The sequence below is a fragment of the Lepidochelys kempii genome, chromosome 6, assembly GCF_965140285.1.
Source record: "Lepidochelys kempii isolate rLepKem1 chromosome 6, rLepKem1.hap1, whole genome shotgun sequence".
Classification (NCBI taxonomy): Eukaryota; Metazoa; Chordata; order Testudines; family Cheloniidae; genus Lepidochelys; species Lepidochelys kempii.
This window is the reverse complement of record NC_136385.1, coordinates 122,877,309-122,902,235: the sequence shown is the minus strand read 5'-3', so window position 1 is coordinate 122,902,235 and position 24,927 is coordinate 122,877,309. Positions and strand designations below refer to the sequence as shown.

General features: G+C 40.2%; 2 protein-coding genes across 12 annotated transcripts in view; one reads left to right on the top strand and one right to left on the bottom strand.

Moving 5' to 3' along the window:
* The window catches only part of PSMA3 (proteasome 20S subunit alpha 3), a 28,746-nt gene extending 27,247 nt beyond the window's left edge, over nucleotides 1-1,499 (top strand). Inside the window, exons 9-11 of the mRNA XM_073349990.2 lie at nucleotides 97-164; nucleotides 449-513; nucleotides 1,324-1,499. Coding sequence (XP_073206091.1) covers nucleotides 97-164; nucleotides 449-513; nucleotides 1,324-1,368 — 178 coding nt within the window. The 3' untranslated portion in view covers nucleotides 1,369-1,499. The remainder of the gene's footprint in view (nucleotides 1-96; nucleotides 165-448; nucleotides 514-1,323) is intronic.
* On the bottom strand, nucleotides 510-24,740 carry LOC144930675 (uncharacterized). Of its 11 annotated transcripts, XR_013635997.1 has the most exons (5): nucleotides 24,240-24,713; nucleotides 15,077-15,179; nucleotides 12,835-12,907; nucleotides 9,593-9,669; nucleotides 510-816 (listed from the first exon to the last, which is right to left on the bottom strand). XR_013635997.1 is itself a non-coding variant. In XM_078853409.1 (4 exons), exons 1-4 carry the CDS (start codon nucleotides 24,359-24,361, stop codon nucleotides 755-757), a joined length of 360 nt encoding a protein of 119 aa, XP_078709535.1. In that variant the 5' UTR covers nucleotides 24,362-24,713; the 3' UTR covers nucleotides 510-754. The 11 variants fall into 11 exon arrangements, 2 of the variants coding, with proteins under 2 accessions (XP_078709535.1, XP_078709536.1); XR_013636001.1 differs by having other exon boundaries at nucleotides 9,593-12,907; nucleotides 15,077-15,136; nucleotides 24,240-24,740; XR_013635998.1 differs by lacking the exon at nucleotides 24,240-24,713 and adding an exon at nucleotides 18,248-24,233 and having other exon boundaries at nucleotides 9,593-12,907; nucleotides 15,077-15,136.
* Between the last annotated feature and the right edge of the window lie 187 nt (nucleotides 24,741-24,927).

The window sequence follows — 24,927 nt, the reverse complement described above, 5'->3', positions numbered from 1 at the left end:
TAACGTAATTGTTTTTTTACATATTAATCCTTGGCTTTGGGAAGGGAAAATGTCAGTGCCTAACTCTTCATAAACAGTTTTTCTCACTCTTTCTAGAATCTACATAGTTCATGATGAAGTGAAGGATAAAGCTTTTGAACTTGAACTCAGCTGGGTTGGAGAAAGTAATTATTTCATTTTTCCTTGTTTTGTTGCCTTTAGCTACACCATATTTGATTATAGAAATGAACAAGTTAAATAAAACGGATGTCAGTTCTGTGGGAGTAAAACAAATTGAAGACTCAGATTCTAAACTCCACCCATACTACGGAGAAAGTAACAAATACCTGTTAATGTTTGTAGTTTCTATTGTTGCTTCTATCTGCTAAGTTTGCTACTTTGATATTTACAAGTTCCATGCTTATACCAGTAATTTCTAAAGTCTTTATAAATATGGCTTCATTCACAGTAACAAAAGGAAAACATGAAATTGTTCCAAAAGACATCAGAGAAGAAGCAGAGAAATATGCTAAGGTAAGCAATAGAATTTTATTTAGCAGGTTCAAAACTCCATTTTACAAATACAAAATAGAATAAACTGCACAAAATGCACTTTATATAGTGTTTTGGCAGCTAGAAGTGCATTATTTTAAGTACATTAGTTATGAGACAAACCTAGTCTGGGGTTTTTTAGATTAAAGTGTTTCAGAAACAATTACCTGAAACTTTGGAAGGAAGAATAGAAAGAAAGTAATCCAGTGGCATCTTCAGCTGGTCACATTGTGCATTCAACAATGTATGGTTCAAGTCTTATACAGCAGGCATGTTTCTCCTTGCCTAAATAATAAGAAACCAAATGCATCAGATTAATTTTTTTTAACTGAGCGAACTGACAGTAGTACTAATGATGAGTTATATCCAGTACACTAACCCTTTAAAACACAAATTGACTAGGAAAAATAGAAGCAATTGGAGCATGCATTAGTTCTGTATTTGTTTTGGAAGCTGATGGCTGCACTTCAGTAGTGTTTTTTGTATACTGAAGTCGCAGTATTTGACACTTTCCCATGCAACACTATTCTTGACTGCCACACGGTGCTATGCAATCCATGTAAATATGGGGCCTTGTTCTCTACTGCTTTAGTTTACCTGTACAAAGTGGATGCAATACAATTACCATACCAACATTTCCTACTCGCTTATAGTGAACTAGTGTAAATGACTATCAGATATATAGCTTTAAAGAATCAGACACTTTGTCGAATGTAGGCTGACTTCTAGGACTTGCCAGGCAGCCACTGAACAAGGCCTAGGAGTTGATTATGCCTTTTCTTTTCAAAACAGGAGTCCTTGAAAGAGGAGGATGAATCAGACGACGACAATATGTAACACATTGTTACTTCAAGACAATTTTCAATTTTCTTAATTTGTAGAAGGGGTTAATGTGTTAACCATGGATTATTATTTACTTGCTGGAAAGATGTTAACTTGCACTAAAATAAATTTCCCATTTACTGTCAGATCATGGTTCAGACTTCATTTGAAAATTGGACATAGCTGTGTTGACCTATGAAAAAAAGATAAGATATTGCCTCTAAGCATGAATTTTAGTAAACTTTTGTGCCAAAGACCATGGTGTCAAGAGTGAAATAGAAGAAAAACCAGGTTACCAAATGTCATCCGAGTGCACCAGTATACTTGTCTCACCTTTATATACATCAAAGACAATACTCAAACTTGAACTACCCTTCATTTATCAATTGAGTAGATAGCTAGTGCTATTTCTTAACTTCAAAAGAAATCTGAAAGCAGTCTAACTCTGAGTTAACTAGTAAAGCTATACATGAAGTCTGTAAGTTGAAGACACTGCAATTCTATCCTGAATAATAGTTTCACAGCAGTCCAGTTTATAGGGGGTGTGAATTTTGGAGTGCTGTAAAATACCGCACTCTAACTGCCTCATGTAAACCCTACTGGCACAAACAAAGGTACCTAGTGCATGTTAATGTAGTCCTGTTATCAATATACACTAGGTACCTTTTAGTTTGTGCCAGTAGGTCTACCCCAGGGTATTTAGAGCTTTCTAGTGTGGACAAGCCTTAAGATATTGGTCTTTAGTGAGCTTGTATTGTAGCTACTCTATCCTGAAACCATTTCAAATGGATTTTACACTCCATTTATTCCTATAACATCAACCATTAAATTTTTTAAGGAAAGGTAAAATAGTCCTGTAGTTTAGGCAGTGGACTGTAAACCTGCGACTTCTTTGGGCAAATCACTTCAACTTTGCAAAACACTTGCCTACCTCTCAGGGCCAGTGAGGCTCCATTCATTAGTACTGCTTTCAGAGGGGGTAAGCAAACCCTGGTGCCAGTTTGTCAAACAGTCCTATTATCAGAATTTAGCACACCACAAAAGATAATTGGGAATCAAGTCAGCCCTACCTGGATTACTGCTATTTTAGCTGCCTGCACCCAGGAGACAACTACCTACCCCCCCGATGACAAGGCGTTCTCCACTCCAAGTTAGGCTGGGCCCAGCCTACCTTTTCTTGAATGGAGAACTCCCAGTCTAATACTTCATTGCAAATCTCGCTTTGTCATTGTAACTGACTAAAGCGGATAGTCTCCCTCTCTGACACAGTGACTTGAACCAGCTGTTGTGACTGTTAATTACCGAAGATGGTTATGCAGTCCTTTACTCCAATGGTAGTATGGTACCTCCCCTCATTAAGTTGATATACAGAGCTATCTTCAAGTCTAGATTTAAATATCTAGCATTATCAAAATATCAAGGGAATGTGTTTATATTAGCTTGGATTGTGCAGTTGGCATTTACTGAAAGATAAAGCAAGTTTACTTCATCTTTGCATTAGTTTTATAGCCAGTCATGTCTAGAATATACATACATTCGAACTGACAAACTTTATCTGGGAGAGACTGAGTATGTCTAACTAATACAGTAGCGACAGCTACGCTCGTGCACATCAAGTAGAATAGTACCATTCGACTGCTACATATGACTGACATCTAATGCATTTCTCTTAGGTCAGTATAGCATTACACATGGAATTTAGGAAAGGCAAGTGCTGCATATTGTGAAAGTGCTGTCTAAAACAACATACAAGTGTTACATTAGTCTGCTTCTCACTGCAAGAGAGGGAAGCTACCTGGGCATAAAATAAGCCTGGCTTTTGGAAGTAGGAGCTAAGATTTAAATGAAGTTCTCCCCTGACCTCTACAGTACTTACTTCTAAAGGATGATCCAGGGGTTAGATTACTAGGGTCTCAACACCTGGGTTCAATTCCCTGCTCTACCAGAGGCTTCCTCTATAACCTTAAGTCATGTAATGTGGGTCTCCATTCACCATTTGTAAAATAGGGATAAAAATACACTACCTCATCAGGAGCGAGCATGATAAACACATGGAGGTGCGCTAATATTTTGGTAATAGGGACACAAATATAGCCTCAAATCTTAATTCTTCTTGCTTCAACTTCACTCAATTTAGTGTTAGTTTTTTAAAAACATTTGAGGGAAGAGATGGCTATATGGGTTTTTGCAAATTAAGCTGTGTTTTTCCACTTCCTAACCTTAGCTATTGCTGAGTACACTTCATTTCAGCTATATATGGAGTGCTTGGCTCAAGGCAGGAATACACAAACATACTTATCAGAAGGGTGCACAGTTGAATGAGCAGTTATTATACTACCTCTTTAAATGCCACTGTTTTGGATCTAGTTTAAAAAAACTACAGGAGCCAAGGCTGCTTTGTTAATTGTCAGTAGAAAGCTATGCAAGTTAGTAACTTAGCTTTAAAATACACCACAAGTAGAGTGTAAAACACAAAAACAAGTTCCTGTTCTAGAAGAGGTACCAACAAACTGATTTAATTGTCTGAGGGAACTAAATTGAGGCCTGTATGGTCCAAGGATTATCTGAAAGTTGTTGGATTCTCTCCAAGGCTATTTATTCCTCAAAATTGCCTTTTTTTCCCAGACAAGATCACTTGATCTTAAAGGCTAACTTGATTGAGAGGGCTTGTTGCCATATTGCCAAACACCTTATAAAGATCAACTATACATTTCAGTTAAACATCCAACCGAAGCATGAGCAGGCATTTTCACTAAGACCAGGCCTACACTTACAAGCTTACAGCGGCACACCTGTACCACTCTGAAAGTGCTCGTGTAACTGTTTTGCCGCCAGGAGAGAGCTCAGTGCAGGACAAGTATTTCTAAAAATTGCTCAACCATTTTAGTGCAAGGATTCCTCTAAATTTAAGCAATAGAAAGCCAGGAGTTGAATGCAAGGGAATTATGGTAGTATTGGCATTTAAGTAGGTGGCACCCTTAAGAAATGGAGTAAGTGCTAGTGAAGAGTTTAGACACATGAAATTGATATAATTCTCCATCTCCAAATAGAGTAGTGTACTATTTATATTGGGGACTACTTGCCAAGACTAGAGTTCACTGACAGTAGCTCATTAACACTTGCATTAAAAACATACCACACACCACCATGACATAACCACCTAATACTTCTGATCACTAGTTCAAGACCAGTACTTTAGAAAGCACATTACTCTTCAATTTAAATACCTCTGCACCAGTCATCAACATTAGTGACTGACTAGTTAGAAAGTAATGCCTTCCATGATCTGAAAGTTTGCATTTCAAGCTTTAAGAAAAGGAGGACTTGTGGCACCTTAGAGACTAACACATTTATTTGAGCATAAGCTTTTGTGAGCTACAGCTAAGTGAGCTGTAGCTCACGAAAGCTTATGCTCAAATAAATGTGTCTCTAAGGTGCCACAAGTCCTCCTTTTCTTTTTGCAGATACAGACTAACAGCTGCTACTCTGAAACATTTCAAGCTTTGTAATTATAAAACGTTGTTTTAAGAGTAGCTACTAAAGAATCAGAAGTAGAAAAAAGCAAAATTGACCTTACAAATCATGCCATTTGCTGACAGTATGAAAACAGCCAGGGATATAAACAAATGCTTTCAAACTCCTGGAAGCCATGGCAAGTTTGGGAATTTTAGCAATACAGCATTGGTCTCTCGCACCAGCAATAGTGGATGCTTGTTAAAGAACTCACCCCTCACTTTTAGTGCTTTGACACCGGGCCCAGGTAAGTAATTTTGTGTTCAGTGCGGATGTCCTTGGTTTTCTCTCTCCCAAACAATGCTGCTCCCACTAGTCCTGCAAAAAACCACCTTTCTCCAAATGTAGTTCAGCAGTTTGTTGCCCTTGTGGTCTACATAATTAAATATCTCTGCACATATGCTACTGTAAGTTGAAATACTAGTGGGGTCTCAGATTAAACTTACAGCCCTAGATGAGTTGTAATATCAGAATCTGACACTACAAATGCACCTATTTAATGACAATTGTCTTAACTGTACACATCTGACAGTGAAAGAGATGTTCCCTGTTTAGGTAGTTTCATCATAGCGCACCACGCTGGCTTGTGATCAGTTGCCCTGTATTGCCTTCTGCGCGTCTTCTTTGAGCCCTTTAATATTTTTGTCTATGTAAGATTTATAAAGTACATTAAAACCAGGCAAATGACAAATGTCGGTAGTACTGAGTTCTGTTTGTAATGGGGCCAGCATGTAACCCCCATGAAGATAGGGCTCAAGAGGCCAGTAGTCAAAGTTTCAGGGAAAAGCAAGCTATAATTTGCCTAAAGGCAAACCCTGAAAATTAAGGTAAAATCAAAGCATCAGATTTAGGATTTGTACCAGGGTGAAAAGTTCACCCAATTCTTAGCAGCCTATTTGAGCAAGCAGGTGGCGCTTTTACTTTGGATCATCTTATTTAGATAATCTATATTTGTACCCACAGCTACTGGAAGGATTCATCCCCTCCAGAATATCAGAATAGCATGTTTGGGCTCACCAGGCAGCTTCCTCTTTTTGCTTCAGACATGACAAATCTAGACAATCCAGGCTCTAGCCATATATGGTAATACTTGATGGAACAGCACAAAAATACGTAACTGTCCACGCAGAGTGGTTGTAGTCACATTTGCTATTCCAAAACACTTCAGGATTTCACAGGCAGTTGAACATTTCATGCACTGTTCCTTCTGACTAAAAATATATGCCTCAGGAGAGCACCAAACGTGCTATTGCTCTTTGGTCCAGATGCCAAGATTCTGACACTTTCCTTTTGGTGTAGCCAAGTCCTTTTCCAATAAATTATTGTGACAGAACAGCCAACTACTGTTAAAACTCTCAGTTCTTCCCATATGTTTCCTCTTGATGAGGAGGAGGAGAGTCCGGAACATCTTCACATAAGTTTATGGCATGCGCTAGACATCTTACTTGTCCCTTGGTGCTCTCTCCACAGTTTGTAGCACATTTATTCCAGAAGTTTAAAAAGATCCTGGCACCTTACCTGTTAGGACTCCCCTTTAACACTGCTTGGAAGTGGAAACAGGCAGACTGGTATCATCCAGTGCTGTATCTAAGCCTCAAAGTAACAGGTTTCTGGAAGCCACCTGGTTCATACTTTCAGCTGTGTGTCCATATAATAGCTTGACAGTCAAAAGTCTATTATTCCCTGCAGACTTTTTCCAGTAGGCCTATATTTTAAATATATACATCTCTGCCTCAGCTCTGAAATACCACATCCTCCACAATGTTTACTATTTCTACAAAATACAATTTCCTATAGGAAGTATAAGCCTCTATAGACAATTCAAGCACGTTTTATATAAAGCCAAAATAATGGTTACAATTGCCCTGTCAAAGAAACAGGCTTGGGGCCTAAATCTTTGGCTATACTGAAACTGCTAAACCAATCTACCTTACAAACAGTTTCTTCTCACCCAATACACTATCCACCATTGATGATTTTTTTTTAAAAAAGTCATGCCACACCCCCTAAGGTTGAAAGTCCATTGACTTGATCAGGACAAAACCAAAATAGATTCCCAGTTCTATCACGAACAGCGGTTAGATCTATGGCTCTCTCAGAAAGTGACCTAGCACACACATACTGATCTGATTCTACAAACGTTTTCCTTCACGCAAATCTTACTGCTGTCCTAAAGTATGTGTTCTTATTCTGTATTTGAATAGTCACTATTCTGGTATTTAGTGGAAGTGGACTTGTCAGATTCCCAATTATAATACTAATTTATTTTACGGAAGTGAGTCAATACACCGAAGCCTTGTTTCGATAAGAATATGAAGCAAACCACAGACAGCACATGTTCTTGAGTCAAGTGAGAGCAGAACTAGAGACCAGAAACTAGATACCTACTAGTCAAAGTTCTAAGCAAAAGGAGATGTTTGTAGCCGCCTCCCAGTCAGCAGAGTCCAAGGGCCAACATGCTGGTAAGAATGCCCATCTCAACTGCTGGGACTTCTGCCAGGGTATTGTTGCTAAAGCATGCCTGGTGTTTCTATCTTTCACATCAACCACAGATGGCTGATAAATGGAAAGCTTCCTTTTCTCTCTCCCACAAGTGCACCCCACGCATCTAAAAGTGTGTGTCACTCCTACTGCATTCAGAGCCTTCGACGTACTGTGTGAGACATGTCCTCCCCTCCGGTTTCCTGACTATCAAGAAGAAAGGTTTCCCACTTTTCTACCCTTGTTTTGGGATTGTCTTCCATGGAAAGCGTCCCTTTATTGCTCGTAATAGCTTTTTTGAGCATTAGTGTGAAAACAAGATTTCACTGATGCAAACAAGGTTCTGAACTGCAGTGAAACTGACTGATCCTGTTAATTTTGTTCTGTCGCTGCCTGGCAAAGCTACTATGAGTCTCATTTGTTCCCCCTACAGACTCATGAAGACAACACATCAGTTCAAAGCTGGAAGGACTTTGCAATCATAGCAAAATAAATTAAATAGAAAGATGTCCTGGGCCCATTCAGTCAGCAGGAAAAGCTTACCACTCTTTATGGCAAGTGGACTTTTCAGGAGGATTTTCAGACTGATTTTCAACAGGATTTGGGTTAAAAACTCCCTTAGGCACCTTTGAAAATCCCAAGAATACTCTTCACATGCAAGTGAACTACGCTTTGGTGCTTTGCCCTCAAAAGAAAACTTCAGGTGAAACAGTTACGATCAGAAAGTTGAGCTGAAAATAAGTCTTTTTAAATGTATATCATACATCTTTAATATAATGTAATTTTAACAGTGTGTTAAGAAAAAGGGTTTGTTAAACAATTTTTGAAACTAAAAAGTCCCTTCCCCTCTTAATGTTTACTCTTGTCTCTTGTGATATCATTTCACTAGTTCCCCAGGCTTTCAGCCTCAGTGAGACCTCAACTTCTGGTGTAAGAAAAGAAGCAGAAAACTCCTGTAAGGTTTTTCTTAAAAGGACCTATTTATCTTGAAGAATAAGAAGACCACAAACCTGATCTCCCCCCACCTTAAGTCTCATTAAGGGTTCAAGTGATGCAGGTGACCTTGCAGGTGCTCTCTGCTCTGGTATGAGTTTTACCCTCCGTGAGTTAAGATCTTAAACAGGAGGTTTTTGTTTTTAAACTCACACATACAGACGTGTTTCAGTTCATCTTCAAACACCTTTTTGTTGACAAATGATAAGGCACAAAAGCATTGCGTAGTGGTTTTTAAACTAAAAGAACATTCAAATATTAATACATGGTTTCAAAAGGAGAAAAATAAACATTCACCAAGATATCTTAAGGGGGGGAATTTAGATTGTGCCCTGTTTATGTGATGAATTATAACGAATATCTGAACAGGTCCGTCCCCCCCCGGAAGTTTTCCTGCCTTTCTTAACTTAGACTTGTTAACACAAACTGTACCTCTAGCTATCCAGTATAGTTTAAGTAGCACAATTCCCATATTGTGGACACAGTTATATCAGGATAGCTACTTCTATAGGAAAGGAGAATAAGATAAGCTGGCATACGGCACCTTTATACAGCTGTAACAGGGATGGCCAATCTGAGCCGGAGAAGGAGCCAGAATTTACCGATGTACATTGCCAAAGAGCCACAATAATACCTCAGCAGCCCCCCCCCCCCCCCCATCAGCTCCCCACTGCTTCTAGCACCTCCCACCCACCAGCAGGCCCGCCAATCAGTGCCTCCCGCTCCCTCCCCGTACATCAGCTGTTTCCTGGCCTGAAGGAGGCTCTGGGGGAAAAGGGGAAGGAGCAAGGGCACAGCAGGCTCAGGGGAGGGCGCAGGAAGGGGTGGAGTGGGGGCAGGGCCTGTGGCAGAGCCAGGGGTTGAGCCGTGAGCACCCCCGGCACACTGGAAAGTTGGCACCTGTAGCTCCAGCCTCGGAGTCGGTGCCTAGACAACTTCTGAAGAGCCGCATGTGGCTGTGGAGCCACAGATTGGCCACCCCTGAGCGATAACTACACCAACACTAGGGGTTGTATCCATTTAGCTAAAAACCCAATACATCTGAACTAAAATACCTGTATTGGTACCTCTGAGTAGACAAAAAACCTTAGAAATATCAGAAATGTCAAGTCTGATCTACCCTGCTTTTGCTGGGAGACTTGCTTTGCCTCTTTAACAGAGTACGGAGCTTAACTGAATAAGGGAGGGTGCTGAATATTTTTCTCAAACATGAACAAGGGGATCTCGAGTAGGAAGAGAGAGGTTATTTTACCTCTGTATTTGGCACTGGTGCAACGGCTCCTGGAATACTGTATCCAGTCCTGGTGCCCACAATTCAAGAAGGATGTTCTAAAATTGGAGAGGATTCAGAGAAGAGCCATGACAATGATTCAAGGATTAGAAAACCTGCCTTATAACAGACTCAAGGAGCTCAATCTATTTAGCTTAACAAAGAGAAGATTAGAGTATGACTTGATTACAGTCTATAAGTACCTTATGGGGAAGATTTAATAATGGGCTCTACAATCTAGCAGAGAAAGGTATAACATGACCCAATGGCTGAAAGCTGAAGCTAGACAAATTATGACTGGAAATAAGGTGTACATTTATAACAGCGAGAATAATTAACCATTGGAACAATTTACAAAGGTTTGTGGTGGCTTCATCACTAGCAATTTTTAAATGAAGATTGGATGTGCTCTAGGAATTATTTTGGGGCAGTTCCATGGCCTGCGTTATACAGGAGATCAAACTACATGATTACAGTGGTCCTTTCTGGCCTTGGAAATCTATGAATTTCCCTTAAGTTGTCTGTCAACATGAAGAATCAAACCCAAACATTGCCTTTTGATCTTGTGTAGTCATTAATACTAATGTAGAGTTAGCATGAAGTACTACAATTCTGAATTGGTAGTGCTTTGCACTGGTATAAATCACTACACAAGGTGAAGGGAAGGAAGAATCAGACCCATAAGTGTTCAGATGGAGGAGGGGGGCACGCAGAGAAGAGGAACACTCCTTTTTTCAGTAGGTTGCCTCCAAAAAAGAAAGTATGGGTCCAACATCTATAGGATTGATGTTCTTAGACCAAAGGTACTTTCAGTAAGTGAAATTTAATTCTTTCATGCTCTAGATCACCTACACATTTTATTCTAGAATTTGGATCATAATTTCCACTGATTTACATATCTATCCTTCCACAAATGCTGCCTTATTACCATAGCAATTAAAAATTAAAACAGGAAGCTAAATTGTGGACAATGTCTTCCTTACACAGGGCTGACTAATGTACTGCAAGTGAACTGTGAATTGGAAGAGGTCAGTCAAAGCAATTTATCCATCTTAAAATGGCTCCAGAAATTACACTAATTTTGTACCCACAGACAAAAAGCTCCAAATGTGACCAGTATACACAAAAACCTGAGTACGAGTCTGAAAACTCAGACTTCACTGCAGAATCGGAGAAGACTAAGGACCCACTTCAAAATATAGTCTCTCTTGCAGATCTCTAAATGAGCCAGCAGTTCTTTTCTTACTTCCTCCCCACAACTGGAAATAGCCTGATGACTCAGGCTTTTTGACTAGTTGTGCGTCTGCAGAAATGGACATGTTCATGTTTGTGATTTTATCTGGTCTTCAGATTCAAACAGCATTAAGGGAGACGCCTAAAGAGAACTGCCTATTGTATCCCAGTTCTTCTCGCTAAAATTAAAATATGACCAAACAAAAAAGGAAGCACAAAACACTGAATTGAGTTCAATATCTTGTTTACACCAGCTTGAAGGCAGTTCTTCAGGACTGAAATAAAATGCAGAACCTAAAGCTTATCAGGGAGGAAAACAGTAAGGCTCCCAGTTGCCATAACAACTTTAAGACTGTACCTGTGTCCAACAAATACAGTAAGTAGATTGTTCTCCCCCTCCTTTCTTCCTTCAGTTAAATATTCCTGTCAGACAGGAAACTAGGTTCCCCCCCACCGTATGTAAGTTTTCAAACATGCAACAAGAACAAATGACTTACACTTTAAATAAAAACAGCCCATTCAGTTTTAGAATTGACTGCTTGTTACTTCCTATTTTAGAAGTTCTTACTGTCCATTGTCTCCAAAGGTGCCAAACTGCAAACACCAGCATATAGGTTAATTGGATTTGATACCATACGGACCAGTTTTTAATCAAGGACAAATGGGAGACTTACAAATCTGAAGTCTTCTACCCTGGACTGCAGGTCCTGCATTCTCAGAGGCAGTATGTGAATACTGTACACATAGCGTACAACAGCCATCACACAGCATGTTGCATTTCTAGGATCTTGGAAGTAAACTAACTACTGTGTCCCTTTCATCTTCTTGAAAGATTCTGAATCCCCAAGCAGCTTTTATTCAGGTGCTATTTTCTCACCTATTGCTGGCTAGAGGGAAGCAGGTTTTGGGGGTGTCAGGGAAGAGACTGAATTGCTAGCCGCCTCCCCACCTCATTCTACAGAAAAGCTACTTTAGTCAAGTGAGTTTTTAAAAATGTCAGTACTATTTTTTATCCCCACTGCCTATACATTAATTGTCATGACTCACAGTAACTAAGGCAATTAATTAGATGTGGAGACAAACATAACACTGTATCCATGAAGCTTAGCTTTAAAAATAAAATTGTGTACTATCATATAAAGTTATGGGCACTTGTTGGGATGACCCGTAAACTCATTTGTGAGCCAACCACCAGTAGATAATATGATCATCCCAAACTCATGATAAACATACCACATAACCATATTCAATAATTAAAATAAACTCCAAGCTTAGGAAGAAGAAAATTGGCTGTATGTTTAAACACACCTAAGTTATTGTTAAGTCACCTAATGTTGGATCAAGAGATATGTTCCATTAACAAAACAAAAACAAAAACAAGTGTTCCTTGTCTCTCAAGGCCACCACGAAAAAAAAAAAAAAGATTCATGGAAGTTAAAGTGACCTTGTCCATAGGGCTTTTAGAAAAGCAGCAACATGCTATGCCCTGAATCAGGACAATGATGACAAAGATCTAAGCTAGACTGTGTATTAGCAAAAAGAAAAGGAGTACTTGTGGCACCTTAGAGACTAACCAATTTATTTGAGCATGAGCTTTCGTGAGCTACAGCTCACTTCATCGGATGCATACCGTGGAAACTGCAGCAGATTATATACACACACAGAGATCATGAAACAATACCTCCTCCCACCCCCTGTCCTGCTGGTAATAGCTCCAACACCACTTTCTACAAGCCATTACCCTATGATCCCACTGAGAGTTACCAAAAGCAACTACAGCATTTGCTCAAGAAACTTCCTGAAAAAGCACAAGATCAAATCCGCACAGACACACCCCTGGAACCCCAACCTGGGATATTCTATTACCCAAGATCCATAAACCTGGAAATCCTGGGCGCCCCATCATCTCAGGCATTGGCACCCTGACAGCAGGATTGTCTGGCTATGTAGACTCCCTCCTCAGGCCCTACGCTACCAGCACTCCCACCTACCTTCGAGACACCACTGACTTCCTGAGGAAACTTCAATCCATCTGCCATGTACATTGGTCAAACTGGACAGTCTCTACGTAAAAGAATAAATGGACACAAATCAGATGTCAAGAATTATAACATTCATAAACCAGTCGGAGAACACTTCAATCTCTCTAGTCACGCAATCACAGACATGAAGGTCGCTATCTTAAAACAAAAAAACTTCAAATCCAGACTCCAGCGAGAAACTGCTGAATTGGAATTCATTTGCAAATTGGATACTATTAATTTAGGCTTAAATAGAGACTGGGAGTGGCTAAGTCATTATGCAAGGTAGCCTATTTACCCTTGTTTTTTCCTACCCCCCCCCCAGACGTTCTGGTTAAACTTGGATTTAAACTTGGAGAATGGTCAGTTTGGATGAGCTATTGCCAGGAGAGTGAGTTTGTGTGTGTATGGGGGTGGGGGGGTGAGAAAACCTGGATTTGTGCTGGAAATGGCCCACCTTGATTATCATGCACATTGTAGGGAGAGTGGTCACTTTGGACGAGCTGTTACCAGCAGGAGAGTGAGTTTGTGTGTGGGGTTTTTGGAGGGGGGTGAGAGAACCTGGATTTGTGCAGGAAATGGCCCACCCTGATTATCATGCACATTGTGAAGAGAAAAAGAGGACTTGTGGCACCTTAGAGACTAACCAATTTATTTGAGTTGTCACTTTGGATGGGCTATTACCAGCAGGAGAGTGAGTTTGTGTGTAGGGGGGTGGAGGGTGAGAAAACCTGGATTTGTGCTGGAAATGGCCCAACTTGATGATCACTTTAGATAAGCTACTACCAGCAGGACAGTGGGGTGGGAGGAGGTATTGTTTCATGATCTCTATGTGTATATAATATCTGCTGCAGTTTCCACGGTATGCATCCGATGAAGTGAGCTGTAGCTCACGAAAGCTCATGCTCAAATAAATTGGTTAGTCTCTAAGGTGCCACAAGTACTCCTTTTCTTTTTGCGAATACAGACTAACACGGCTGTTACTCTGAAACCTGTGTATTAGCAGTGTTCAAGGGCCGCACAAGGCAAGCATATCTCTAACAGGAAGTGCTAAATGTTTTTTTAACATAAAACACTAATACACAATGCTTAAGTTTCAATTCAAGCTGTTTCCGTGGAAACAACGCAGAACAAGCATGTCATGATTTTGTGCAAAGGAGTGAGATTTCTTGATATCCATTCCACTATATCTTGTGTGTTCTGGAAAAAGAGTGAAATACACTGTAAAATAAGAGACGGGGAGGCCATGTGTCTAACTAATAACCAGTACCAAAATACTGAAATTCATAGCATCACAGGTACAATGCTACACAGTTTACTGTCAGCCAAAGGCTACCCAAACATTAGTCACACAGTTAGTGTGTGTTCACTGACTGCTTTGTTGATAGTTCATATTCTCAATTAAGCCTTTTAAATAAAACGGGTGTTAAGAGCAGCTTTTGCAAGCACCATAAAGTTCCACAGCTGGCACAGCTGAGAAAAATTTCAGAAATTGAATTGCCAGCCAGCTATGGATTCTCAGTTCAAAGCAGCTGCTTATGTAAGTGCTTATAATTTTAAAAGCGTAACTGAGAGCATTAATGCTTTTTGAAAGATATCAGCAATGACTGCCAGCTAAACACAAGGGAAACCTTAAGACTGACAGCCAAGTTAGCAAAAAGATGCTGAGTCTGTGTGTTTGGGTTGAGACTGGACTGGAAAAGGAATTTCTAAAGTTGAGAACAGAGGAATGAGCCATTAGATAAAATTTGTGATTTTTTTTGTTAATCATTCTACATATGCAGAAATATAGACTAAAAAAGCCTGTCAGTACTCATGAAATGGAGCTAGACTGAAAGGAGGATTTAAAGGAAAACATTACAAACTTGATTTTAGTGCTTCTGAAAGCATCTGGATGAGAGAAATGTACAAAATGTTGAAAACAGGGCCAAATTTCTATGAATTCATAAGTAACAGCTATTTTTGAGATTAAAATTTGAGAGCTACAGTGATACTTTGATAAATACAGCGTGTATGTACCACAAAGATTTACATCTGCATATTTACTATTTCTTCTAAAAAAGTAAAATATTTTGCTATGAATGGTTTATTTTTAATTTTAGCTCCATTTCAGTGGTAAATATAGGCACAATTTGCCATCTATTGCATAGTGTTAAATCATAGTCTAAAAATCACCAAGCTTTTTAAAAATACTAAGCATCAATAGACTTACCATCAATTCATTTGTATTAGGGTAATGTTCAGTGATTCTAATAGAGACGTCAGTCCTTGCCTCATAGAGGTACCAAATAGACAAAGACAGAAAACAGGTAGAGCTGTCAACAGGTTAGAACCTAGGTCTTAGATTTGCATTATTCAAGACAGAAATGTGAAAGTGAGACAAAGTAGTAACTAGTTTTTACACTGTTCAGGAAAATAACTAATTTAACATAGTTGCAGAGTAAATTCCAGACTGACTGAAATTTTCTAACATCAAACTCTGTTGCTCCTATGGATTCAGAGGTCCAAAAATTTACTCAGTGATTGTAAGATATAAGAAGCGTCTCTTAACCTGGGGGCTGATATTCTGGCCATCTCTTCCGCATCACTGCCCATTACCACCCCAAGAACTATCTAAGCTATGTCAGCAACATATTTGCGGCCTGATTTATAGGAATGCTGAGCACCTGCAGCTCCTGTTGAAATCAGTTTGAGCATGGGTGCTCAATAGTCCCATAACTAGGTTTGTATCTATGTCATTTTGATCAATAGCCTATAAAAAGTCATGAGCTTTCAAATGAGACCTATGCTGAGATATGAACCCAAATCAACGTACTCATCTTCAACATTCCTGCTATGTTCTATACCGCCCCCGATCTAATCTGTGCTGCATAAGTGTAGAGACAAGTTATTGAAAAATCCACATCAAACATGCATGTTTCTTATCAGCGTTTGTGCACCAAATCTATTCATTCAATCTCAATTTAAGTTTCCTACACAATTTTATTCCCTCCTGCATTCTTGCTGCAGCATGGATAAAATTAATAGACATTTGTCAAAAAAAGCTACTTTTAAGAATTTAAAAAGAAGCTGAACCAAATGCCAGGTATAGGGGGGGGGAAAAACCAAACTACGGAAGCAATTTACTTCCAATTGGTAATGACAGATCACTCACAAAAACTCCTCGGGGGAAAAAGAGAAACTAGCTCTTCTACTGCCAACATTAAGGTAAGACCAACAGAAGGGATTTCTCTTCTGCCATCCAAGTGAAATAATGGCATATTTTAGCACTGAAAGAAAGTGTGAAGTGATATCTTGGGTAACAAGGAAACTGAATAGCCTAATTCACCATATGGTGAGTCAAAGACCAATACCACAAAAGACTAGAAAGCAAGCACTTAGGCAAAATCCCTCCAAGGTGGATGCCGGAATCTAAAGAAGAGTAAACTTTCAGAAATTCTGAACCCTAACAAATCTCACTGAAGTTAACAGGAACTGCAGGTGCTCAGCACTTTAGAAGCAATCAGGTCACATATTTAGATGCCAGGTTTCAGAGTAACAGCCGTGTTAGTCTGTATTTGCAAAAAGAAAAGGAGTACTTGTGGCATCTTAGAGACTAACCTGAAGTGAGCTGTAGCTCACGAAAGCTTATGCTCAAATAAATTGGTTAATCTCTAAGGTGCCATAAGTACTCCTTATATTTAGATGCCTAAATATGGATCCAGGAGCCAAAATTTAGGCATGTAATTCTGGAAGAGAAAAACGATCTAGTCTAATTTGTTAGTCTAAGGTACCACAAGTACTCCTGTTCTTCTCACTTTAGTGTTTTTCTATATTTCACAATATAACATCTTCTAAAATACCTCTAACTACAGGGAGTAGCCCCTTACACAAATATATTAACCAGTTTTGCAAAAAAAATTTGTATAACACACGTTTGAGTATGTTTATATCCAAATCAAGAAACAGAAGGCTTCTGAAATTCATGGTATGTATGGTACAAGTTTTAATTCAACCAAAAACCTTCAGACACAAGTTCATTTCTAACAGATTAAGAATTTGTAGTAAGAAACAGGAAAGCTGTACATCCAGAAGTTTAGATGCAAAGACAGTATAATTTTAAAAAGCTCAAGTTTTTAGAACTTATCTTACAAGCACTAAAACTGGCCTTGGTCACTAGTTTCTGCATATATAATTATGTACCAGGCAGAAATTAAGAATTTTTCCTCAATTCATGCAATATACAGGCATGCCTCAATCCATTCAGAAGTGGCAAAGATTTGAAAGATCTGCAGGTACATAGCAGAAAGTGGGTTTTTCTTTGCTGTAACCTCCCCCCCACAAAATGTGGAACCCACCAGAAGAGCTGTTTTAAGTAGGATGCAGTAAAATGAGTTTTTTTTAGGCCTGATTGCAACACTGGAAATATAAAAAAAAATTTAAACAGTGACATTGGCTATAGTAGCATAGACTTTTATCAACAAAGTCCATAATCAGTCCAATTCAATAAAAAAAGTGTACCTATAGAAATCGTATTGTGCACATGACCCAGACAGTGGAGCTCAGAGGCTCTTACTTCACAAGACTGGAAACAGTGAGCATGATGTATTTGGTAAAGGATAGCTAATATTTTACCTTTATCAATGGACATTTACAGAAGTCCATACTATTGCTTATCTTCCATATTCTTCACCTAAGAGCTAAACACGTTTAGGTATTATATGGTTGCTGAAGGAAAGAGGTATTTACATTAAAAAAGTAAGGCTACAAACAAAAAAAAAAAATAATTAAGGGAAAACTTCTGAAATTTGTCCTAATTTGATTTCTCAATTCTTTGCCCTATTCTTAAAAATGGTGAGATAGAGGAATTATCCAGAGGTAAGTGAAAAGTGACAAAAACTAAAGGCTCTCATCCCTAAAGTAAAGGCTGGACAGATATTTTAAAACAATGAAATTCAGCCTGCAGAGCTGTTACTTAGATCTCTGCTCCAGTTTAGTTCTCCACTGAGCTACACCAGTACACTAATGAAGGCAAGAGTCAATTCTCTGCACATTTATAGTCATTACTTCTCAAGCAGTGACTGTAGAGAGGCTATTACAATTAAGACAGTGATTTCTCTAATCCCACCTTCACTAAAAAAATTAGAACATTAAATGGATTTCTCATTACAAATCAGAACAATTGCATTGTTTGCCAAGTGAAATACTATAGAAACTGAAGTCTATATCAAGATATCTTATTAAATAGTCCATTGTCAGTACTATGTAAAATTGGTTTTAAAGACAGACCTAAAGTAAACCTTTGCTTCAACACTCCAGCCTCTTTAGTTAGCATTCTATGCAACTGGATTACAATTATCACAATCAGAAAAAATGGCAGGCAAAAATAAGAAGTCTTACTTACAATGCTGTTCTTATATTTTGTCCTATAGCATGCAGATTACCAAGCTTTTGTCCTAAAGCATCAGAGAAGAATATCCAATATTTAGATTTAGAGTCACTATGCTATGGGAGTCAAAAAGAGGAAGAGCAATCAGATTGGTCTGAAACTAAAGAGGAAATAGCATTGAACAAGCCAGTCAGGATTAAAATCTTGTTTTGGCACAAGGCTTCCCTATCAACAGCTGCTACCGACAAGCGCAGGTAAACTGACACATCGCTGAACCATGCACATATTCTATGATCAGGAAGTCTATCTAAAAGAACTGCAGCCACAAAGCAGAATTGAGACCAGAGTTACTCAGTAATAATGAGATTTTAAATTTTCCCAAGAGATCACTGGACCTGCTGGAAGAGCTGCTGACAGTGGAAAAATTGATTGGTAGTCACACAAAGTTCAGAGGAACCTGCAGTAGTAGCTGTGACGTCAATGTTACCACCTAAGAATTGCATCTTTCCTTAGTGGCTTTGCAACAGAGTAGTAAAGTTTCCAATGTTGCATTAACACACAATGCTATATTTCAATATAGCTAGAAGAGGTACTGCACTGCTGCCAACTAAATATCAGTAATACTGACCCAAAAGACCACCTCTAACTTCAGGGGGACATAAAAATGGTGATTCACGCCTCTTATGTGGTGGCAACTTTTATTGCAGCTTCCCCAGCAATTCCAACAAAATCCATTATTTTGAACATGTTTACAGAAGGCAGGGAATAGGTTGTGAACTTTTGGGGAAAACCTGTATTATGCATTCAGCATCAAGAAGAAGAACAACTTACTAGTTGTGGTTAACGGTAATGGAAAATACTGTTTTGACAAACTATTTTAACCCTTCTCATTTAGTAATGCAGCTACTTTTACTGATTTTTCTCCCTGCAATGGACTTGTGTTCACAGGACATCTATATTTTCAAATGAAAATACTCTTTCAAACACTGAAAGAAATGTTTCCTTTTTATCTAGAAAGACCTTCTCACACAGCTCACAATCACGTGTGATACAAAATAAAGCTTTATGGCTTACAACAGCTTAATTCATGCTCATGTTTTGTAGGAAGATGCCAATTCCAGTGGCACAGATGTCCTGCGGCTCAAAGGAGGTTGGTATTCAGGCTCCACTAGAATACATGCTTGCCACACAATGCAACGCACTTCCCTGGTTACAGATAGGACAGTGAATGTGGGAAGAAGTTCAGATGAGGTGGCAGACATGAAGGAAGGGTAGGAATAAAAGCATCATTAAGAGGTCGCACTCAACACAGGCTCTTTTTCAAACACTCTTGGATGAAAACACTCTCTATATCTATTTCATGCAAGTGTTCAGAAACTGGCAGGGACACAAAGTTCTGGTATTCACAAAGCTATTTAGACTACCATGTTTACATGAATTGCATATATATGAGTTTTTAGTTCGGAACACAAGTGGTATACGTCAGAAATAATGCATTGATCAATTTGAATAATTCAGACTAATTAACACATGCTCATCTGACCTTTACTACCCAGGGAAGCAAAATGAAGTAAAGATCTTTCCTTTTAACAATTTGTGTTTGGTTGCTATTTATGCTCTTATAAAGGAGTATTATGAAATGGAGAATCGACTTCCCTTTCTGTCTTGCTAGTTTCCCTGGACAGAGTGCCAGATGCTTGAAATTATCAGCATAATTTCTGTAAGGTTTTCAGTTTAGATATGGTATTAGAGAACTTATCATATACCCCCTCCCCCCCAGTGTACTTATAAAGTGTACCCATCACTCAGGATCAAGGCTTACATATTTGATAAACTGTCTTCATAACTGACATCTGTAGATACCTATAAGATTACATATTGAAATACGAAAAATTTCATGTCACATTGTTTAAGGATCAAAATGATCTCTGCAAGGCCTACAGACCCCAAATTTATGTGAACATCCAATTTTCACACAGATGCAATATGTATGAAAGTACATACAATCTTAGAACCAAAGCAAAGATTTTTCCATGTAAAAGATCCCTATTAATAGTTTCATTTAATTCCCCTTGTGTCTAAATTTTCTGTTTGCTCCTGCACTTATTCCCAAAAGGTTGCTAATGTTGTGCATGACAAATTGACTCCTAGAGGGGCAGTTATGTCAAAGGATTATGCCATTAGATAAAATAAGCAGCAGACTGCTAAAAAGTTTTGTTTCCATATAGGATATCCCTAGTAACAAGACAAAATGGGATACACTGTAGAAATCAGTTCAAGTTGACTGGGAACTATTTACATTACAATGAATTGGGAAAAACTCAGAATTTCAACATACGCAATACAATTCTTGTTGTAGTGAAGCTGTGAAATTCACATTTTAAAACAAAAATGAAAGCTTCCCCCACCTCAGTGAAAAATCTTCATTCCATTATACTAGATGTCATATTTTTAAGTAGTGTCAGAATGTTCAATTAGGTGGTCTGATTACCTCAGATTGTTCAGCAACTTTTATTGTAATCATAATATAAGTAGACTCTCTACAGAAATCATTTTATTCCATTAGATGACCAATGCATCAAGAACTTCCTAAACATTCCGTGTAGTCTCAGATACCAAAGGCAGTATCAGCAGGTAGCTAGCATTTGGGCCTCTGCTCGAAATTAGAAACAAGGCTTATTAGTTTTGTATTTAGCGGATATTTATTGAGTGCTGGTGTACTAAGTACTTTACAAAAGCACAAACCTTGCTCCAAAAAGCTTACAATCTAAACCATGACTTGGGCAACATGTTCCAAACAAAAGATACGTAGGTTAAGAGGACCAATCTTCAAGTCATACATTTTTTAGTTACTAGAACAATAACTGATCTTGTATTCTTAGCAATACAATCTCCTCAGTTTATCCAATGAAGAATCCGAGTATTTTATGAAACAAAACTAAGGATATTATGCATGAATAAGCTGCCAACTTGCTTTTCGCTACATTGCTTAACTAGCATAAAACCCCAACAATCTAAACCGAAAAATTCCTCTCAAACTCCATGCTTCTGTCATGTATTGTAAACACATTACCAGTCAAGTACAACAAAAATCTTTAAAAAAAAAGTCACAACTCGACTCCAGCTAGCAGAACTATGTTCTGAACTTTTTGCCAGTATGGTTAAGTCTCTGAACAACTAACTCCAAACATCCCCAACATGCTATTTCTAATAAAGTACCTAAAGCAGATCCATACTATGCAATACTGCCTAACTCGTAAACTTTTCCATTGTCAGAGTTTGCCACTTTCCTTCTAAAGCTTCAGATCTAATAAAAACCAAACTCTGGAACTAGAACAGACTGGGAAGCTGGTTATTAGATATCAAGTCACTCTGGTATCACTCAGCAGGCACTGACCATCTCTGCGGCCCTCATCTTCCTATAAACTCTGCATGGTGAACTCCTGCAACCAGAGCCCATTGCAGGACTGGAGCCTAGAGCAGTGGTTCTCAACCAGGGGTCCGGGGCCCCCTGGAGGGCCACAAGCAGGTTTCAGGGGGGCCACCAAGCCAGGCCAGCATTGGTTATGCTGGGGCCCAGGGCAGAAAGCTGAAGCCTCACAGCCTGGGGCCCCAAGCTGCTTCACAGGGCCCTCTGTGGCATAGGGGCTGGATAATTGCCATACTTGCTACCCCCTAACACTGGCCCTGGCTTTTATATACAGAAAAGCAATTGTGGCACAGGTGGACCGTGGAATTTTTATAGCATGGGGGGGGGGGAGGGAGGGAAGAAGAGGCTTAGAAAGAAAAGGGCCAGAGATTCTCAACCTAGAGCACTAGATGGGAGGTTGAAGGGGTATTCTCAGGTTGTTACTAAATTATGCAAAATATTTAACAAAAATTATATTTAGATCTTTAGCAGGTTTAGTGATAACAGCACTTCATGTTGTAGCTTGAGTTTCTGAAACTTAGTTTATAAAGAAGCCATGAATTGCTTTACATGTTTAAAAGTAAAGCAAGTTTAATTAACTCCAATGAAGTAGATTAAAAAAAAAGTTTGTTTAGATAGCTTCATTGGTACACACATACACAACATTTTGAAAGTTTGCTGACTACATGGACAGCAGCCAAAAGCAAGATATGAAACTACAATAGAATCTCAGAGTTACAAATGCCTTGGCAATGGAGATAGTTCGTAACTCTGAACAAAATGTTACGGTTGCTCTTTCAAAAGTTTACAGCTGAACATTGACTTAATACAGCTTTGAAACTTTAATATGCAGAAGAAAATGCTGCTTTTAACAATTTTAATTTAAATGAAAAGCACAGGAACCGTTTCTTTTGTCAAATATTTTTTTAAACCCCCCCCTCTTTTTTTTTAGTAGTTTATGTTTAACATGGTACAGTACCGTAACATATTCACTTTTTTTTTTGGTCTCTGCTGCTGCCTGATTGTGTACTTCCCGTTCCAAATGAGGTATGTAGTTGACTGATCAGTTCGTAACTCTGAAGTTCTACTGTATCCTTTTGCACGTATGTTTGGTCCCAAGAAGAGAAGTGGGCATGAGGATGTGATCCACTTTTGATCCATGTGAGCCATTTCCACTGTCTTTACAAGATACAATTCTTTTCCTCTCCCCACGTTTGATTACATGATTATTTTGCATGACTAACTTTACCACGAATTTTGACAATGATGGTGCCTGCAACTGCATAAGTGCAACAGAGACATATATAAAGTCAACTGATGATTAAAGGTTTGTCTACACTTAAAATGCTGCAGCTTCACTGTTGCAGCTGCACCATTGTAGCACTTCAGTGAAGTCCTACCTATGCCAAAGGGAAATGTTCTCCATCAGCAGAGGTAATCCACTTCAAGAGGCAGTACCTAGGCTGACAGGAGAATTCTCCCAGGTCTACACCAGGGGGTTGGGTTGGTTTATCTACATCGCTCAGCTGGGTGGATTTTTCACACCCTTAAGCAACAGTTATACGGACCTAATTTCCTAGTACAGACCAAGCATTAGTGAACCCCTAGTTAAAAAAAAAGCCAGAACAAGTGTAATGCTTTCATTTCTATAAGAGAAAAGTGTTCCGAATAATGAGTTTAAGACTTAGCCATCCACTCCACTGACCTTGGCCTAAGGGTACAAGGAGAATTTTTCACTTCTAATTAGAATGTTCAAATTAGAATGCAAACGCTAACCAACAACAAAGGCATTGCCATCTGAGAGGTATTCAACAGCTAAACCAGCGGTTCTCAAACTTTTGAACTGGTGACCCCTTTCACACAGCGCTCTAAAAACCCCCCACCTCCATGAGGGGTGTGTATCCCAGCACTGGTTCACTATCTACACTGGTGCTTTACAGTGCTGAAACTTGCTGCACTGGGGGGGAAGGGGGGGGTCCTGTGTGTACGCGTGTCTTTTTTTCACATCCCCAAGTGAGAAAATTGCAGCGCTGTAAATTGCCAGTGTAGACATGCCCTCAGTCTCCACCGCTGTAGCCTTTGAACTGGTCACAAGCACTAAAGCCACGTGAAAAACTGCGTGGGAGGCAAGATAGCATATCCTCCCTGCCCTGCTCCATCCTCTGCATCCTGAGTAGGACAGAGACTAATGGAGACACAGCACACACTTAACCCGGGAGCAAGCGGCCTCCTCACGTCCTGTGCGGTGGTTCCAAGAGCAACACGTGCAACAACCACCCTGCTCTTTTGACAGCAGCAGCCGGCGAGTTACCAAAGCAGCGCTGTGCCCGCGGGACAGGCAGCTCCCCAGACCGCTACCCACAATCCCGGAGCCTCTGCACATTTCTCCTAGAGCGATCGGCAGCGACAGAGCTAACAGCCCTTCCGACGTTGCGATGGGTACACCGGCTTCAGCGTCCACACGCTCCTGGAAGGGGCGGCTCGAACCTCGCCTACAGCTTCACCGACGCCGGCTGCCAGCAAGCTCCAGGAGGCGCCCGCACCAGGGGGGAGGGGGGTCACAGCCGGACAGGCCACGCTTACCGCCGACCGACTTACTCTGCCGCACCCGGCCGCCTCCCGTTCGGCCCCGCCTCCGTGGCCCAGACATCCCTGCGGGCCGCTGCGGCGGCCACCTCCCCCTCCTCACGGAGCTCCTCCTCCTCCGCCGCCGCGGCCATGGGCTAGGTGAGCGGCTCCTCAGAGGTCCCTTCACTTCCGGGTCCGGCCTCGCCGAGCTTCCCCCTCCCCCGCGGCTGCTGCGCCATCACCGCGCTAAGGGAGGGAAACGCTACCCGCTCGCTACAGCCACCATCGCCTCCGGCCAAGAGAGAAGACGGCGTCTTCAGCCGGAAGGAGGAAGTCCCTCGGAGCCCATCCCCTAGCCCGAGACGAGGCAGAGCCCCCCGGGAAACGCAGAGACCACTCCCGTTCCCTTCCTCCCCGCCTAAAATGGGAAAGAGCAGCGTACAAAATGGCGACCGGGAGGCTCATCGCGGCGCATGCTCTATGCGGAGCTATGCAGCCGCCGCCGCTGCAGGGCCTCTGGCTCCGCCCCCTCTCCATTGCTATGACACAGTCCGCACCAATCACATCGCCCCGCTGCTCTTCCTGACCTTCATGCTTGCCAATCATCGCACGCGAAGCTACATCCGGATCGAGTTCATACCAATCAGCGTGAGGTGAACGATTACTTCACTTCAGAAATGTCCAATCGACTCGAGTTCCACCGATTCACCAATCAAAA

Coding starts and splice junctions, on each gene's coding strand:
- LOC144930675 (XM_078853409.1), bottom strand. CDS start 24,361: ATGGCCGCGGCGGCGGAGGAGGAGGAGCTCCGTGAGGAGGGGGAGGTG. Junction 15,180..24,239: donor AGGCGGCCGGGTGCGGCAGA/GTAAGTCGGTCG, acceptor ACCTGTTGACAG/CTCTACCTGTTTTCTGTCTT. Junction 12,908..15,076: donor CTAATACAAATGAATTGATG/GTAAGTCTATTG, acceptor TCTTTTACGTAG/AGACTGTCCAGTTTGACCAA.